General features: G+C 43.4%; 1 protein-coding gene across 1 annotated transcript in view; it reads right to left on the reverse strand.

Moving 5' to 3' along the window:
- Nucleotides 1-16186, reverse strand: part of SEL1L (SEL1L adaptor subunit of SYVN1 ubiquitin ligase) — a 56802-nt gene extending 40616 nt beyond the window's left edge. The window contains exons 1-3 of the mRNA XM_084631734.1: nucleotides 16064-16186; nucleotides 4208-4245; nucleotides 1803-2028 (exon numbers count right to left, since the gene is read on the reverse strand). Coding sequence (XP_084487860.1) covers nucleotides 1803-2028; nucleotides 4208-4245; nucleotides 16064-16136 — 337 coding nt within the window. The 5' untranslated portion in view covers nucleotides 16137-16186. The remainder of the gene's footprint in view (nucleotides 1-1802; nucleotides 2029-4207; nucleotides 4246-16063) is intronic.
- Between the last annotated feature and the right edge of the window lie 366 nt (nucleotides 16187-16552).

Below are 16552 nucleotides of genomic sequence, written 5' to 3' on the forward strand. Positions count from 1 at the left end.
AAAATAAATACATAAAATGCACCAAGCAAACCATGCAGCACTTTAGATGGTGGCATTAGTTTACAACTGCCTCTCACACCTTATTGCATAGCTATGATATTAGTAGTCAAACATTCAGCTAGCCATATCCTATTTCCTTACCCGCACCACCTTCTTGTTTTTATTTTAAATCCGGGCACAGTATTTGTTTCTCCCACAAACAGGTGTTTTTACTAACACCTAAAACAATGCAAGATGCTACAGTCCACACACTGTGATAGTGCTGTTACAGGAGAAAAATGGAACCATGAACTTTGTATGAGAGGCAAGTATAAGAGGAAGTTATTTATAAACTTATAAATATTAAGATATCAAGTACGGGCTAGTAAGCATATTTACTCAGGTGACAATCTAAGTGGCTGTACACAGTCTAGTCTGGGATTCAGCTATCTTGCTATAGTAGGGAATGTTCCAGGCAACCAGCTGAGGTATTTTTACAGATCAGATTTGAACAATGTGAAAACAAAGCACTTTCATGGCATTATGATGGGAAGATACAAAGTATCTTAATGAAATTTCACCTTCAATTAAGAAGCCTGGCTGACTAAACATGATGCTTGAATCTGAAGGCTAGCAACAATTGCTCATACTACTAAAAAGTCTTTTTACTCACTTTTCCCACTTCATTAATATCTTTCATCTCTGTACGATGTCATACTCATCTACAGCAACATCTACAAGTGCTCAAGAAAAGCGTAGAGCATTTTGTATTAGCAAGAGGCTACAGATGTTTTATAGAATGTCACTTTTTTTTAAGTGTATGGTGCTGGTAGAGGTTAGCAGATGTTATTAGAGGCAGTTCTGCACAATTACTGCTTCCTTTCACCACACTAATCTGCATTTGTGAAAAGGCATATGAAAAGAACTGCTAGAGACAGTGTTGAGTTAAACATTAAGTTACCATACAATCACCATTTTCCATAAGGTTAGAGTAAAAGTTAATTTACTCTGGGCACATTAAAAAAGTTGTTTCCTTTTTATGTACATCAGCCTACGTCAGGGATACCCAAATGCCAGCTGCAAGGCAAGGATATTAACCAGATGAACTCTAACTTTTCATTACGAGTTAAAAAGCTATTCCTACTCAGCTTCCCTGGAAGATCTGACAACAACTAGGCATGGTTTTTATTTGAAAAGTTACCCTAGTTTATATGAAATAAGGTACTGCCCTACGGCTCCTAAGAAGTTGTCAATGCACAAAGTTGCCTCAATGTCAAAGTTTGCTTCCATTCTCCTCAATTTTACTCAAACCTAAATACAATCAACTACCAGAACAAGACGACCACTTATAGTGTTTCCCCTCTTCCCCATATGACAAAGCTATAATCAGGCCAAAAAAGTGACTATTTCTGGGGAGAGAAAAGCTTTAGATCATAATCTATACTTCAAAGTAAGAAGATATGAGTCATGTTCATGTTAGAACTTCAGGATTTGGATTGTTCTCTCTATTCACAAGTTGTTTAAAAAAAAAAAAAGGAGCAAGGCTCTCTAACTTGAGCGAATTTTCTTGTGCTGTGCAATCAACAGAAACTATGGAAAACATTTTAAAGTGCATCTGAAGTAAATGATATAGGTATTAGCCAACATTACGGTAGGGAAAATTAAGGCTGTAATGACCATTGCATTCTGAAACCCCCTATTCAGTTAGACAATTGAGACAAATGAAGATTATTTCTGGATCCCACTAATCTCCCAAATTTTTCCAGATTGATTTTGCTTCTTGCCGTTGGTTCATGAAGCCTGCAAAATTCAAGCAAAGTTACCTGGTTTCTGCCTTGCTACATCTTCCAAGTTCTTATTTAATAGGTTTGACATTTCAAGAGAGTTAAGCTCCTCCAACATGCTCTCTTTCTCCTCTTCTTGGCTCCTATAGTGCTCTTCATCTTCAGTGGGAGAGTCTGATTCCTCTGACTCAAGGAAGATCTGACCTGCGACAACACGGGTTCCTGTGGAGCGGTCCCCGACCTGTTCTTCTGAAGGCAAGGAAGTCTAGAGAAGAAGAGAGCAGAATTTAGGAGACTAGTCCTCTCACTGACTATTGCTATTCAATGTCTACCCCTTTTTGGTTTATGAAGCCTACTAGGAAACTGAACTTAATATGTTACTTCTCTCTCTTGAGGTTAAGATAAATGTGTTGAATTGTTCCTTTCAGCCCCTATTCCCCACTTCCCCTTTAATTCTTAAAGAAACCAAAACCAGCAACTCTTTTCACAATGGAGATGTCCCAAAACTCTCACACAAAATTGGTTGCTCTTCATTCATGCAGATTTGTGTGCACATCACTTCAGCTTATATGAAAAATGGAGCTTCATTTGTGCTGATTTGGAATGACCTGTTTAAAGCTAAGGCACTCAACGACAGTATTGGAAGTATAGCAGAAGGGGAGACTAGTTCCCTTTGTACTTAAGGGAAAAAACTATCACAAGTCACAGGAAAGTCAAATTTGGACACACGGACCCAAGTGTTTAGTGGAGAGCTGACTGTATAAGGCTCTCTAAAGGGGAATCCTTTGTCCTAATGTCAAACAGCTAAGTAGACTGAAATTTCTCCTTCCAAGGGTAAACTTTTCCTGTACTATCTTGTATTCCACCACCAGTTCTTGACTTCATGTTTGAGATATTCCATCTGAATTGTAACAGGCTTTTCTATTACACTTAGTTGAAAGCTTACTAAGGGACTTCACTTGCCCTATCAGTTTTGTAATATTAGTGCTTGTAATATTAGTTTCAAGTCTATCACCCTCTGACCACAATTCTTTGTTTCCTCTCTCCTAAAATCTCCCATTTATATTCTAATATTAGTGAAAAATTAGAAGGCAAGTTGTCTATTATTTAGAGCAAAGAACTAGAATTAAAGATTGATGGGTTTTAGCTTTAATACAGCCAAATAAGGAGGGAGAAAGAAGTGGGGAAAAAACCACCACACCTAGTCTCTTTGCCTTAGTTTCCTGACCTGTAAGACAGGTATATCACCTACCTCACAGATATACTGTAAGGCTAAATTTGTGTTTTTTAAAGCACGTTGATATGCTTTGATGAAAGGAGCGACAAGAGGGAAAATGACCTTACTTCTGCAGTAAATCAACTCTCCTTATGCTTAAGGTTGTGAGTGTGTTATGGATTCTGTGACTTTCTAGGACCTCCATGACTTCTGCAGCGACTGGTGCGGCTGGCCCAGGGGGGCCGCTGCTGGGGCAGTCTCAGGCAATCGCCCTCCTCCCCAGCAGCAGGAGTTGGGGTGCATGTGGGAGTGGGCTCAGGCACGGGAGGGGGTGAGGGCTCTGGGCGGCGCTTACCATGGGGGGCTCCCCCGAAGTGGCAATGTCCCTCCCTCAGCTCCTAGCTCCACATGCTGCCTCACCGCCCCCACAGCTCCCATTAGCTGTGGTTCCCGGCCAATGGGAGCTGCGAAGTCAGTGCACGGAGCTAGGAGCTGAGGGAGAGCCATGTCGCTGCTTCTGGGGAACCCAAGGGGGCAGGTAGGGAGCCTGCCAGCCCCCACCCCATCACCAGCAGGGGTCCCAGGCCACGCGCCCCTCCTTCCCCACCAGATTTAGGCAGGGGTATATAGTACGTCATGGGTGGGTCACGGGCCACGAATTTTTGTTTACTGTCTGTGATCCATCCATGACTTTTACTAAAAATACCCATGACTAAAACGTAGCCTTACACATGCTACATTTTTAATGACTAATACTTCCATAGGTCTTTATTGGTATTACTTAACGAAACCCTCAATGAGGTAACAAATATTCTTTTTTCAAAGAGGTGAGCTGAAGCTCCGAGATGTTAAGTGACTTGGCCAACGTCATACAGCAAGTTAGTGGCAGGTTCTAAATAGACTCCATTGAGTTCTGATTTTCAGATCCTTGCTCTAGTCCAGTGGCTCTCAAAGTTTTGCATTAGTGACCACTTTCACCATAGCGAGCCTCTGAGTGCGCCCCCCCACTTATAAATTAAAAACACTTTTTTATATAAAAGTGTTTAATTATAAATGCTGGAGGCAAAGCAGGGTTTGGGGTGGAGGCTGACAGCTTGCCACCCCCTATGTAATAACCTTGTGACCCCCTGAGGGGTCCCGACCCCCAGTTTGAGAACTCCTGCTCTAGTAGTCCCACAAAGAGGGAGAAGAAAATGGAACGCATCATTCGGTGAGACTTATTGCTTACCTTTGATTCTAATGACTCATCTTGACCGCCTTCTTCATCTGTAAAGAATTTTAAAAATTAGTTCAGAAGCTATTTTAACATGTGTTATTGCCTAAATAAAAGCAATAAATTTAGCTAGAACAAAATAATATTGCTTAGCATTATTCTTTTGAGATATACTAGAGCTCTTGAGTTCACTAATACATCTAAAAGAAGGACAAGGAACTCTAGAACACACAGGTCAGTTGCACAGTCTTGTTTGTTTTTGTGATCTCAGGTAAGAGGGAAATAGAACTGTACCATAGATCTATTTTTAGCAACTTCAAATGTATTTTGTAGATTCCTGTATTTCTCATCTTGATTTGCCCTAGGTCCTGCATAGTTGATGCATTCACTCTATTGTAAACAACTTTTCTTATTTTTTGTTTCCACTAGTCTCCTTGACCAAGAGTCTCGAGTTGTCACACATGATGTGGGACCTTCCCAAGTATGAGAGGAGACCTAATCATAAAATACAACTTGGACAAGCAAAAATACAAGATAACTCCGCAAAATACAGCAGTATCTTAAAACATTGACTATTTCACTTAAACCAAGAGTCAGGACAAATAGGGTTAAAGCTACTGGTCTGTCCTTAACTCACCTTACTATGTTCAGATTATGCATTGCAGGGCCTTAGAAAAGGAAATCTAATGTACTGCAGAAGACTTGGAACAGGCTGAGTTCAGAGAGACAAACCTTACTTTCACCAATCTAGGTATGCTTTATATAAAATAATAGCTATTCAATACCTTGAACACAAAATTCTCTTTGAAGTGCTAAGTACTATATTAGCCAATTAAGGACTGCTATATGTATATAGCATGTAGAATAAAACATTTCTGCTATTAACTTACACACACTGCCTTTGAAGCAAAGACGTGCTGATGGAAAACCAACAGAAGGCCATCACATTCTGCTGCAGAAAAGGGGCTGAATACTTGCAGATTTTCTATCCCTAATAGCTCTGAAACAAGTGATGGAAACTGTGATGAACATGACATTTAATTGACTTCACAACTCTGATGATTCTACCGACACCATCTGGGAACCACTACAGCAGGGGTCAGCAACCTTTCAGAAGTGGTGTGCCGAGACTTCATTTATTCACTTTAATATAAGGTTTTACGTGCCAGTAATACATTTTAACGTTTTTTTAGAAGGTCTCTCTCTCTAAGTCTATATATTATATAACTAAACTATTGTCGTATGTAAAGTAAACAAGGTTTTCAAGATGTTTAAAAAGCGTCATTTAAAATTAAATTAAAATGCTGATCTCATGCTGTTGGCCTGCTCAGACCACCGCCAGCCTGGGGTTCCATTCACCTAGGCAGCAGTAGGCTGAGTGGAGCCTGCGGCCAGGACCCCGGCTGGCAAGAGGCCAGCAGCTAAAAACCCAGACCAGCAGTGGGCTGAGCGGGGCCGGCGGCTGGGACCCCAGACCGGCAGTGGGCTGAACAGCTCAGCGCGGTGCCACTCAGTCTGCTGCCGGTCTGGGGTTTCGTCCGCCGGCCCCAATCAGCCCGCTGACCGCCTGGGATCCCAGCCCTGCCCACACAGAGTGGGTACCTACTTTCTCCCTGGTTCTAGCCCATTCTTTTCCTCTCTCTCTGCACTGAGCTGAGGGTGGGAGTGCACTGAGCACAGGGCTGGGGGTTGAGGTGTAGGATCTGGCCAGGAGCTAGAATGAGGGAGGGGGCCCAGGGTTGGGGAAGGAGGTTTAGGTGTGGAGTGCTTACCTGGGCAGCTCGCATTTGGTGTGAGGGGTGCAGGTAGGAATGTGTGTGTGGGGGTGAGAATGTGTGGGGCTGCAGGAGTCAGGGCAGAGGGCTGGGGGAGTGTGAGGAGGGTGCAGCAGTCAGGGCATGGGGGGCTGGGTATGGGGGGGTGCTGGAGTCAGGGCTGGGGTTGTGGGGGGGTGCAGGGGTCAGGGCAGGAGGCTGGGATGTGAGGGGGTGCAGGGCAGAGGGCTGGAGGTGTGTGAGGGAGGTGCAGGGGTCAGGGCAGAGGGCTGGGGGTGTGGGCTAAGATCGTGGGGTGGTCCCAGCCCCCTGCCCAGAGCGGCTCACGGCAGGGGGCTGGAGGGGATATGCCCTGATTCCACCTCCATTCCCCAAGGCCCTGTCCCCACCTCTTCTCCACTTTCTCCCTGGAGCAGCGAGCTCACTGCGGCTCCACTTCTCCCCCTCCCTTGCAAGGGCCATCAGCTGATCAGTGGCAGGGATGGAGAGGAGATGGGGCAGGAACCCAGCATGTCGGGGGAAGGGAGAGCTTGCCTGCCCTGCAGCAGCATCCGGCAGGACCAAGCTTCTTCACCCTGCCCCCACGGGAAGGGTGGGAGGGGGGCAGAGAAGAGTGCGCCGGGATGGGCAGGATTTTTAATGGCATGCTGCTGCCTGCCGGGGTCAAAGCCTGAGTTCGGCAGCAGGCTGAGCGGGGCTGGTGGCTGGGACTCAGCAGGCAGCAGTGTGCCGTTAAAAATCAGCTCACGTGCCGTCTTTGGCACGCATGCCATAGGTTGCCGACCCCTGCACTACAGTTTACTGCCATGCAATAGCCAGTGTTAGAAGTCAACTACTAGACGTTGCTGCCCTTGCCCTTTTTCACTTAGTCTGACTTCCTGTCATGAAAGATAAGTACCATGTGCCATGTAAGTACCATGGATAAGTACCATGGTTCATTCCTGACGCACTCAGGCCTTGCCCTGGCAGATTCAATAATGGCAGTAGGAAATTATAAAACTACCATAAACGTTTAATAAAGGAGCAATGCTAGCTGTATTTTCCATTTTGAAGCAAACTATAATGCTTTTCAACTCAGAATCTCACACACTGCAATTACTTCTCCCACTACTGGAGTGCAGCACTTTCATGGTGACATGCAACAGATGTTTAGAAGCACATAGTAAATCTGCACATCAATTTAGGTAAGAAAGTGAAGAATCCAATATCTGTTTTGAAAATGTAGGGGAAATTAGGAAGCAGAACATAATCAGTTGGAATTTAGGTATGACACTCAGATTAACATCTTTACTTTCGAAAATGATATAGTTTAGGTCACATCTACACTAGTGAGCTGACAGCAGAGCAACTGTACTGAAGCAGCTGAGCTGCTGTAAGAATGCTCGTGTAGCCACTCTATGTCGACGGGAGAGAGCTCTCCCGTTGACATAATAAAATTACCTCCACAAACAGCAGTCGCTATGTCAGTGGGAGAAGCTCTCCCGCCAACATAGCACTGTGCACACTACCACTTATGCCCACAAAATTTATGTCGCTCAGAGATGTGTTTTTACACACCCCTGAGCAACAATAGATTTTGAAGACATAAGTGGTAGTGACTGTAGACATGGCCCTAGTGTTCTAAATACAGACTTGCAGACTAGCCATCAGGAATGCTATCCCATCTTGCATTTTAATCCTGACTATGACAACCTCTATGGCCTTGGGCAAATCACTTATCCCCATTTTACAGATGTGGAAGAAACTGAAATAGGAAGGTCAAGTTACAATACTATGGGATTAACTGCTTGCAAAGCACTCTGAAGATATCAACAATACTATTTAATGCTTTACAAGTACAAGGATATTTTTAATGGCCACAACTGTTTAGGACATCAGCTTTAGGTGTCATCTGCAGATTCATTGTAATCAACAAATATCAGCTAATACATTCCCAAAAGTAAGATTTTAAAATAGCATTGATAGCCCCTCATTGCTAATTGGCATTGTATATTTTAGCAATATATTTATTCATAGATTCCAAAGCGAAAAGTTACCATTGTGGTCATATAGTCCAACCTCCTGTACAACACAGGCCATAGAACCTCCCTAAAACAATTTCTAGAATTCTATCTTGATTGAAAAATTGTCAATGATGGAGAATCCACCACAATCCTTGGCAAGCTGTTTCAATGGTTAATTACCCTCATTGTCAAAAATGTACACCTTATTTCCAGTCTGAAACTGTCTAGCTTCAACTTTCAGCTTTCATGTTATACCTTTCTCTGCAAGAACGAAGAGCCCATTACTAAATATTTGTTCCCCATGTAGGTACTTGTAGATTGTAATCAAGTTACTCCTTAACCTTTTTTTCTTAGTTAAGCTAAATAGATGGAGCTCCTTGGGTCTATCCCTATAAGGCATGTTTTCTAATCCTTTAACTATTCTCGTGGCTCTTCTCCGAACCCTCTCCAATTTATCAACATCTTTCTTGAATTGTGGGCACCAGAACCGGACACAGTATTGGAATAGCAGTTGCATCAGTGACAAATACAGAAGTAAACTAACCTCTCCACTCCTACAAGATTCCCCTGTTCATGTATCTGAGGATTGCATTAGCTCTTTTGGCCATATCATCATATTGGTAGTTCATGTTCAGGTGATCATCCACCACGCCCCTCAAATATTTTTCAGAGTCACTAATTCCCAGGGTAGTTTCCATCCTGTAAGTATGGCCTACATTCTTTGTTCCAACAAGTATACACTTAACTATATTAAAACACACTGTTTGCTTGCACCTAGTTTACCACGCTAACCAGATTGCTCTGAATCAGTGTCCTTGTCCTCTTCATTATTTACCACTCCCCAAATTTGTGTGTCATCTGCAAACTTGATCAGTGATGTTTTTATGTTTTCTTCCAGGTCATTAATAAAAACTTTAAATAGCGGAGGGCCAAGAACTGATCTTTGTGGGATCCAACGGGAAGCTGATGACGATTCCTCCTTTACAACTACATTTTGGGACCTATCAGCCAATTTTTAATCCATTAATACGTGCCATGTTAATTTTATACTGTTCTCGTTTTTTAATTAAAACATTATGTAGTAACAAGTCAGACAGCTTACAGAAGTCAACATTATTACTTTTATCAACCAAACTCATAATCTCAAAAAATATCAAGTTAATTTTTCATAAATCTATGTTGATTAACTACATTATCCTCCTTTAGTTTTTTGATTAATCCAAGGACTTTATTAATTGTATGGCAAAGTCATACGAAACAAAATACCAACAGTCTAATAGGGTGTATTCCCTCCATACACATATGAAACTGCCCATTCACAACAATTACATGTGTATAGGGACAGAAATGCAAAATTGAGGTGGGACAGGTGAGGGGAATTAGCAGTACAAACCAGGACTAAATTTGTTTTGTTTTTGTCTCAAAAGCAAAACAATGGAACTGTTTCATTGCAGTTGCATCATGTAGCTTCTCTTAGAAGAAACCAGCTCTAAATTAACAGGCTGCAGGTATAACATAGTTAACAGGCTGTTACACAGACGTTCTTTCCAAACCAGACTGCTAAAAAAGGCAAAAACAATTTTAATTTATTTAGCTGTACTGGGCTCTTAAATGATTTTCCAGTTAAATTAGGCAGACTAACTTGCAGTGATACTGGATAATGCAAACAGCAAAGGGATCATTTACAGACCTACAATTCTTGACACAGAACTGCTGAACAGAACATGGACATTACAGTTATAATTAAAAGCACGCCTACTTTGAGAGAGAATTAAAAAGGATCTTTTGGAGGTGTTAATGAGGGGCTAGTGGTAGGTCACGGTTTGAAATAAGAGGGAATTATTAACCAATGTTTGTCCAGTGAATAGAATCAAAGATTATAATGTTTATGCACTTGCCAAACAGTGATTAGAGCTAATTGTTCATTTGTTTTTCTAAATGCAAATCCAAGCTCAGAAAAAGTGGGTCACTTACCATTTGCTGGATCTGTTTGAAGGGTTGCCTAGTGCTATAGATGCTAGTTCTGAAAAGGCTGATTGGAAATTAATCCTACCATTTTTTAAGCAAATGGAGGGATAGTGAAGATTATTAAAAGGTAACAAGCCGACAATACAAGACAAAAAGAACATTTTAGTTAGAAATTTAATGCAAAATTTCTTCATCAGCCCTGAACTGTCTTGTGCCCCAAATGAAATTCTACCTACAGTACTTAAGTATGAGGCATTTCATGTGGATTAATTACTTGTTTTGCCACTTCTTTTAAGCACTCACAAGCTCAAGTCAACCCAACCTATTAATGATGAAGAAAGAGGACTGATAGTGTGTACTATCCACATTAGAAGTACCTCTAGGAACAAGGGTTGGGTAAGACATTTTTTGTATTTTGTGGGAGGAACCAGAAATTAGGAAAAAAGTTGTGCAGTGTGGGCCATCTGAGGGTAGACCACCACCAGAGGTCAGACAGGTTTAGCCCAGACTCCAGGAGGAAAAAAAAAAAAATGGACAACTCAGGTGTCAATGTGCAACACTGTGGGGCAGTCAGCAACAGTAGAGAAATTCTGATAGGTTTAGTCTAGAAAAGTGTTAAAATTACAGGCTAAGATGGCTATTCATCCTTTGGAAATAGCCAGAGATCTAGTAGTGCCATAAGGAATCTCCCAAAAGCCTCATGAATGGCCCAACTTATCTCTGAGAATTAAGTTTTTCCACTCAGATTTTTGTAAATGCTCCAAATTCTGAACAATACCACACAACCAACCAATACCCAAGATATTTTAGTAATGGACTATCAATGCAGGGCTGTGTGTGTTTTTATTAACTAGGGACCATTTCTTTCATTTTGAGAGGGACAATTGATTGTTTATACTTTGGAATAGAATTTGGCCTTTACTTATTTAAGGGGGAAAAAAAAAGATAAACAAACATGAAACATTAAAAAAAGGACTTTCCTCACATGGATAAATTCTTCTGACTATACCAAATTTTGACCCAAAACGCACTTCAGGTAAGAGACTCCTGAACCAAATTTGTACACAATGCCATGCTTATTACAGCCAATCACCAGGAATGTGGTGTTTGAGTAACCATCACTTCAAGCTGTTGCCTCAGCAAGGTTAGTTTCAAATTGTCCTACTCAGTTATTTGTCCCACCACTATTCCATTAGTGCACTGCAAAGACGGTAGCCAGTCAGTATTAGTCCTCTTATGGCAACATTCAAGGTTCGTTCAAACCCCTTTCCAACTACTGGCTGAACTTTTCCAAAGCTACCTCTACAGCAATCCTCTTCTACAAATTACAATCTGGGGTTTAGACTACAAGGGAACTTTGAGGGAATATTTATTTTTGTATGATCAGACTTCAGCATACTACTTCCCACTCAAGTCAGCCAGGATGAGCACAGCATAACAGCAGCTGCCAAGAATGCCTCCTCTATCAGACAGGATGGAAAATACCTCCGGGGGTGGGGGGGAAAAAAAAAAAGAGAGAGAAAAATCCGTGCAAGACAAAGCCTCAAATTGGACCAGCAATAGTTATATGCAACAACAAAAGAATAAAGGATAAAATTTTAGGCTACAGTAATTTGGTTTTGAGATTTTAGTGAAAAGGAATGAATCAGGAAAAAAAACATTATTCTGATGGCTCAGAAGTACCAGAACACCTTGAAGTACAAATGAAATATTTCCAATATGTAACAATAGCAAATGATGTGAAACCTGAACTTGTGTGTGTACAAACAGAAACAGAAAAAAACAAAAACAAACACACACACACTCTTCTCATAAGTCCATGATTATATTAAACTTTCATAATTAAGAAACAGATTTCTTTTATCCCTACTTAACCCATCTAAGTGTTCTCACTGGAGGACTGTCTATGTATTACATAGGAAGAATGTGATTAAAACGAATGGCAGCACTTTTGAACAGCATTAGCAAGTACAATACTGTGACTGAGGTGGTGGGTAAAAAAATAACAACCAGAACTGTACATGAGGGTCTGCAGAAACACATCTCTAGACTCAGCAATTTCAGCATTTGTATTTTACACAGACTTTTTTGGAAGCCACTTATAAAGCCAAAATAATGAAATATCAGGCCTTCTCTTAGTACTTCCACAATTAGGGAACTGATTTGTTGCAGGAAGATCAGTAATACCAGGTCATGATTTATTTCTGACTCTTTAAGACATGAAATAAACCAACACATCAGCACAAGTAAGTATCATACTCCATAAACATACCTAGAAGAAACCAAAGAAGTCCATGAAGGAGGGAAAGATTTGGAACAGTCTTTTCCAGGACCCCACTAAATAACTGTTTAGATATCTCCATACCCAATGCAGATTAAACAAAAACAAGCCTATCATCCAATAACAGGGGGGAGTCCGACACCACCCGAGACTGCAAAGTCTACTGACAAGTGGTGCATACAGAACCTCAACCAAAACGGTAGATGTAATCCTTGCCATGTCTTCCAGTATCTTATAAATTTTATCTGGATTGAGCTACATCAAGAGAGTCCTCATCTAAATCACACTCTCTTTCAAACATATTTACATCTTATTCTATAAACAGATGGCGAGGCGCATTCATTTGAGGCCCAACACTTTTCTTGGCTTAACAGCAAGCATGAAGTCTCCAATAAATTACTGATTTGAGCAAAGTTTAAGGTTTTCATTAAATTAAGATTTCAAACTAGGATTGTGAGTCTTGGTTACAAGGCCAAAAACAGTATTTGATAAGCTATGAACCGAAATAGAAACCTTATCAAAAACTTTTGAATCCAGACAATTAAATTGCAGGTTCAAGAATTTGAGTTTGAGGTTGCTCAGAAATAATTTTTCCACATCCCAGATGATTTAGGATTAGCCTCCAGAAGTTATGGGTGAGTATTTAGGAATTCAAATATCCACTTGGGAGGCCTGCTCCAAGTGTGAAACAACTGAGTTTTAGCATTCAACATCAAGCCTCTAGGCTTGTACCAGACCCGTCAAAGAATGTTTCAAGTACCAATAGGCCTATTGTTGCAGGATATCAGAGAATCCAATGAAAATAGTCACAAGCCAGAACCAGTTCACAAAATAACCTTCTAAAGCAAATGTTAGTTAAGAAATGCCTTTCCAGGATCACAGTGGCTGCCAAAAATCATTTTGATACATTCAAAGTTATATCTGGATCTTGACATGATGACCATTCCAAGTTTTAGCCATAGCAACCCCTTAGCAACACCTAACACACCAAATACATATTACCTATGTATTTTATTATAGATGTTTGTACCTAACTTAAGCATCTGAAAATTAAAATCTGGTGACAGAATCGAACTCTGCAATACATAATACACAGGTGAATATGTGTTCCAAGCCCCTCTCTGTGCTGATCCACAGAGGATATGAGTTGTTACAGCCCTCAGCTACAGAGCCTTGGCTCTTTAGCTGTTCATGCTCTTAGCTCTGGAGGTCCCCAGATCAATCCCCCGTATTTCAACCAAGAGGGCAGCCAACATGCATACATAGTGCCATGTGTTTTAAACATACCCTATTGTTGAGGATATTCATCATACCATCAATTACTCACGATTTAATTTTGTATAAAAAAACAAAACAAAACAAAACAAAACCTTGAGTACTAGGTTCAAAGTTCAACTACCAGGATATCACACTCCAGAGAACACAGCCCTGTCAAAAAAATTACATGCTACATACCAGCCATGCCAATCACATGCACTTAAATATCCTGCATGTACGACTGATTGATTCATATGTGGTGGGATGAGACCAGTTTTCATTTGTAATTTCTTTATAAGCACTCTGAGAAGTGGTAGATAGCAAGTGTATTGGGTAAGTGGGGTTATGTTATCTTTTTGACTTCAGAAAGCTAGATGCTTCTGTACTACACTTTGGGAAACACACAGATGGCCAGTTATGTTATCTACAAAAGCTGTGACAACGGTATTTGAGATCCAGTACTTGAACAAGGCAACCTTCAATTTTTAACCCTCTAGCTGGTAGCATACGCAAAAGATAAAAAGTCTAGGACTTGTTTACCAAAAACTTATCAGGTTGACTATGAGGTCATCTTCTTAAGTGACACCTCCCAATATCACAAATCTTCCAAAAAGCCCATTTGGGAGGCATCTTTTCCCCAAAAAGTTCAGGGTGAAGCTGTCTCTGCCTATGTCTACACTACAGACACAACAGTGGCACAGCTGTACTGCTACAATTGTTCCGGTGTCAGGTCTCCCACGTAGCTGTTCTATGCCAGCATAACTAAACCACCCCTAACAAGTGCTGGTAGCTATGTCAGTAGGAGACGAACTCCTGCCGACATAGCGTTGTCCACACCGGTGCTTTTGTTGGTTGGGGTGTGTTTTTTCACTCCCCTGACCAACAAAAGTTTTACTGACAAAAATGTTATCGTACACATAGCCTCTGTAGCCAGATAACATCCTTTCAAGCATCTGTCTGTAAAAACATGGGAAGGTTGTGTGAACTGGAGGCTGAGAGAATGTGAAAGAGAGATAAATTAAACAATGCAATTAACAAGTATTTGGAATAACATAACGAAGCACTGTCGATGTATTATGCACACTTACAACACTAAAGACATTTTATTAACAGAAGAAACTCCAGCACTGCTTACTTACTAAGGACATGTCTAAATTAGAGAAAAGGGTATTTTTATAAACACACATTTTGGTTACAAGGTGTTTAAAAACATTGGCATCCAGTGCACACAATTCTTAACACCTTCCAGGATCCCCCTTAACGGCACTTTGCTAACATGCTTAAAAAATAAAATCACCTTTTTTTCTACTCTACATAAGAGCCAACAGATTGAGGGCAGTTGATGTGTTAACTCAAGCATGATGTTTTTCAGTCCTTCCCTAAAACAGTTTATCAAAACAGACAAGTCCATCACCAGCAACAATCTAAAGTAGAAGGTTAGAAGCTGTTGACATGTGTTCCCATCTGACCCCACACTACAAGTTAGGTCAGCCACCTGTTACCCATTCCCCTTCCCCTCATCATCTGAGCACCCCATACATCCTGCTGTCACTTATACCCCAACATCTCAACACCACCTCCCTACCTTACCCCAGACCATGGGTCGGCAACCTTTGAGAAGTGGCTCAGCATGCTACCAGTCTGGGGTTCCATCTGCCGCCCACGCTGCCTGTCTGGGGTCCCGGCTGCCGGCCCCGCTCATCCTGCTGCCGGCCTGGATGGACGGAACCCTGGGCTGGCAGCAGGCTGAGTGGGGCTGGCAGCTAGAACCCCGGTTGGCAGAGGCTGGTGGCTGGAACCCCAGACCAGCAGTGGGCTGAGCGGGGCCAGCGGCCGGGACCCTGGCTGGCAGGGCCTGGCGGACAGAACCCCAGATCGGCAGCACACATGGCAGATGGAACCCCAGACCGGCAGCACGCTGCGCCACTCAGCCCGCTGCCAGCCGGGGTGCCAGCTGCCGGCCCCTGCCAGCCGGGGTGCCGTCCCGGGGTTCCATCCATCCAGGCCAGCAGCGGGCTGCATGGGGCCCGCAGCCGGAACCCTGACTGGCAGCTGAGGGCCACTAAAAATCAGCCCGCAGGCAGCCAACCCCTGCCCCAGACCACAACCATCACTGGGTCAGCCACCCAGCTGTCCCCCATCCTCCCACCACCCCAACACACTCTCCCCACCTGACTCTACACCACCCCGCTGTCACTCATCCCCCACCATCCTGACATGCCCTCCCCAACTGACCCCACACTGCCCCATCCACCCCACTACCACCCGTGCCCCCAAATCCCACCATCCCATCCTCACTTAACCCCACACCGCACCTATCCCTGGATCAGCCACCCCACTGTCTCCAGTCCCCACCACTATCCCGACGCTTCTCTCCCCGCGCCCGTGTCGCCGAGCCACGAGTCCCTCGAAGCCCCAGTGCCCCCATCCCCGCGCCACCCCCAGCTCTCCCCCAAGGCCGGCACCCCGCGCTGCCGTCCTGGAGGGGCGGCTACCCCACGGGCAGGGAGGCGGTAGAGAGGCGAGCCCCTTGCCCCGCCCGGGAGAGGGACGTGGGGGTTACGCCCTCGGGGCCCTAAATACTGACCCGCAGTGGCTAGGCCACAGCTCAACAGCGCCGCGGCGCAGAGTAGCCACGCCAGCCGCTTCCGCAGATCCATCGCAGGGCTCCTGTGAGACCACAACGCCGCCGAGGAGCCCCAAGTCCGGCTTCCCCACCCCGCCCACCTGCCTCGAGGGGGCCAATCACGCCACACCAGCTCTACGACAACAACCAAACACTGTGGGCCATTCACAGCGCGGGCGGCCCATTGGACGATAGCTTCTCCGACATGGCCCAGTCGGATTGGCTGAGCACATTATATACCGACGGATACCTTCACCCAGCCAACCGAATCTCAAGAAGGGAATCGCAACCCTGGCAGCGCTGGCCCAGGGAGATCGAACGTCCGGACTACAATACCCAGAATGCATCACGGGCCCAGCACCACAATACCTACAAGGCACGGCGAAGAGCGCGTGGTACAGCAGCTGAGGCGGGCCCTGTGAGTCGGTTGTTGGGAGTCCCGCTGTAATT

This window comes from Lepidochelys olivacea (genome assembly GCF_965140295.1).
Source record: "Lepidochelys olivacea isolate rLepOli2 genome assembly, chromosome: 6".
NCBI lineage: Eukaryota > Metazoa > Chordata > Testudines > Cheloniidae > Lepidochelys > Lepidochelys olivacea.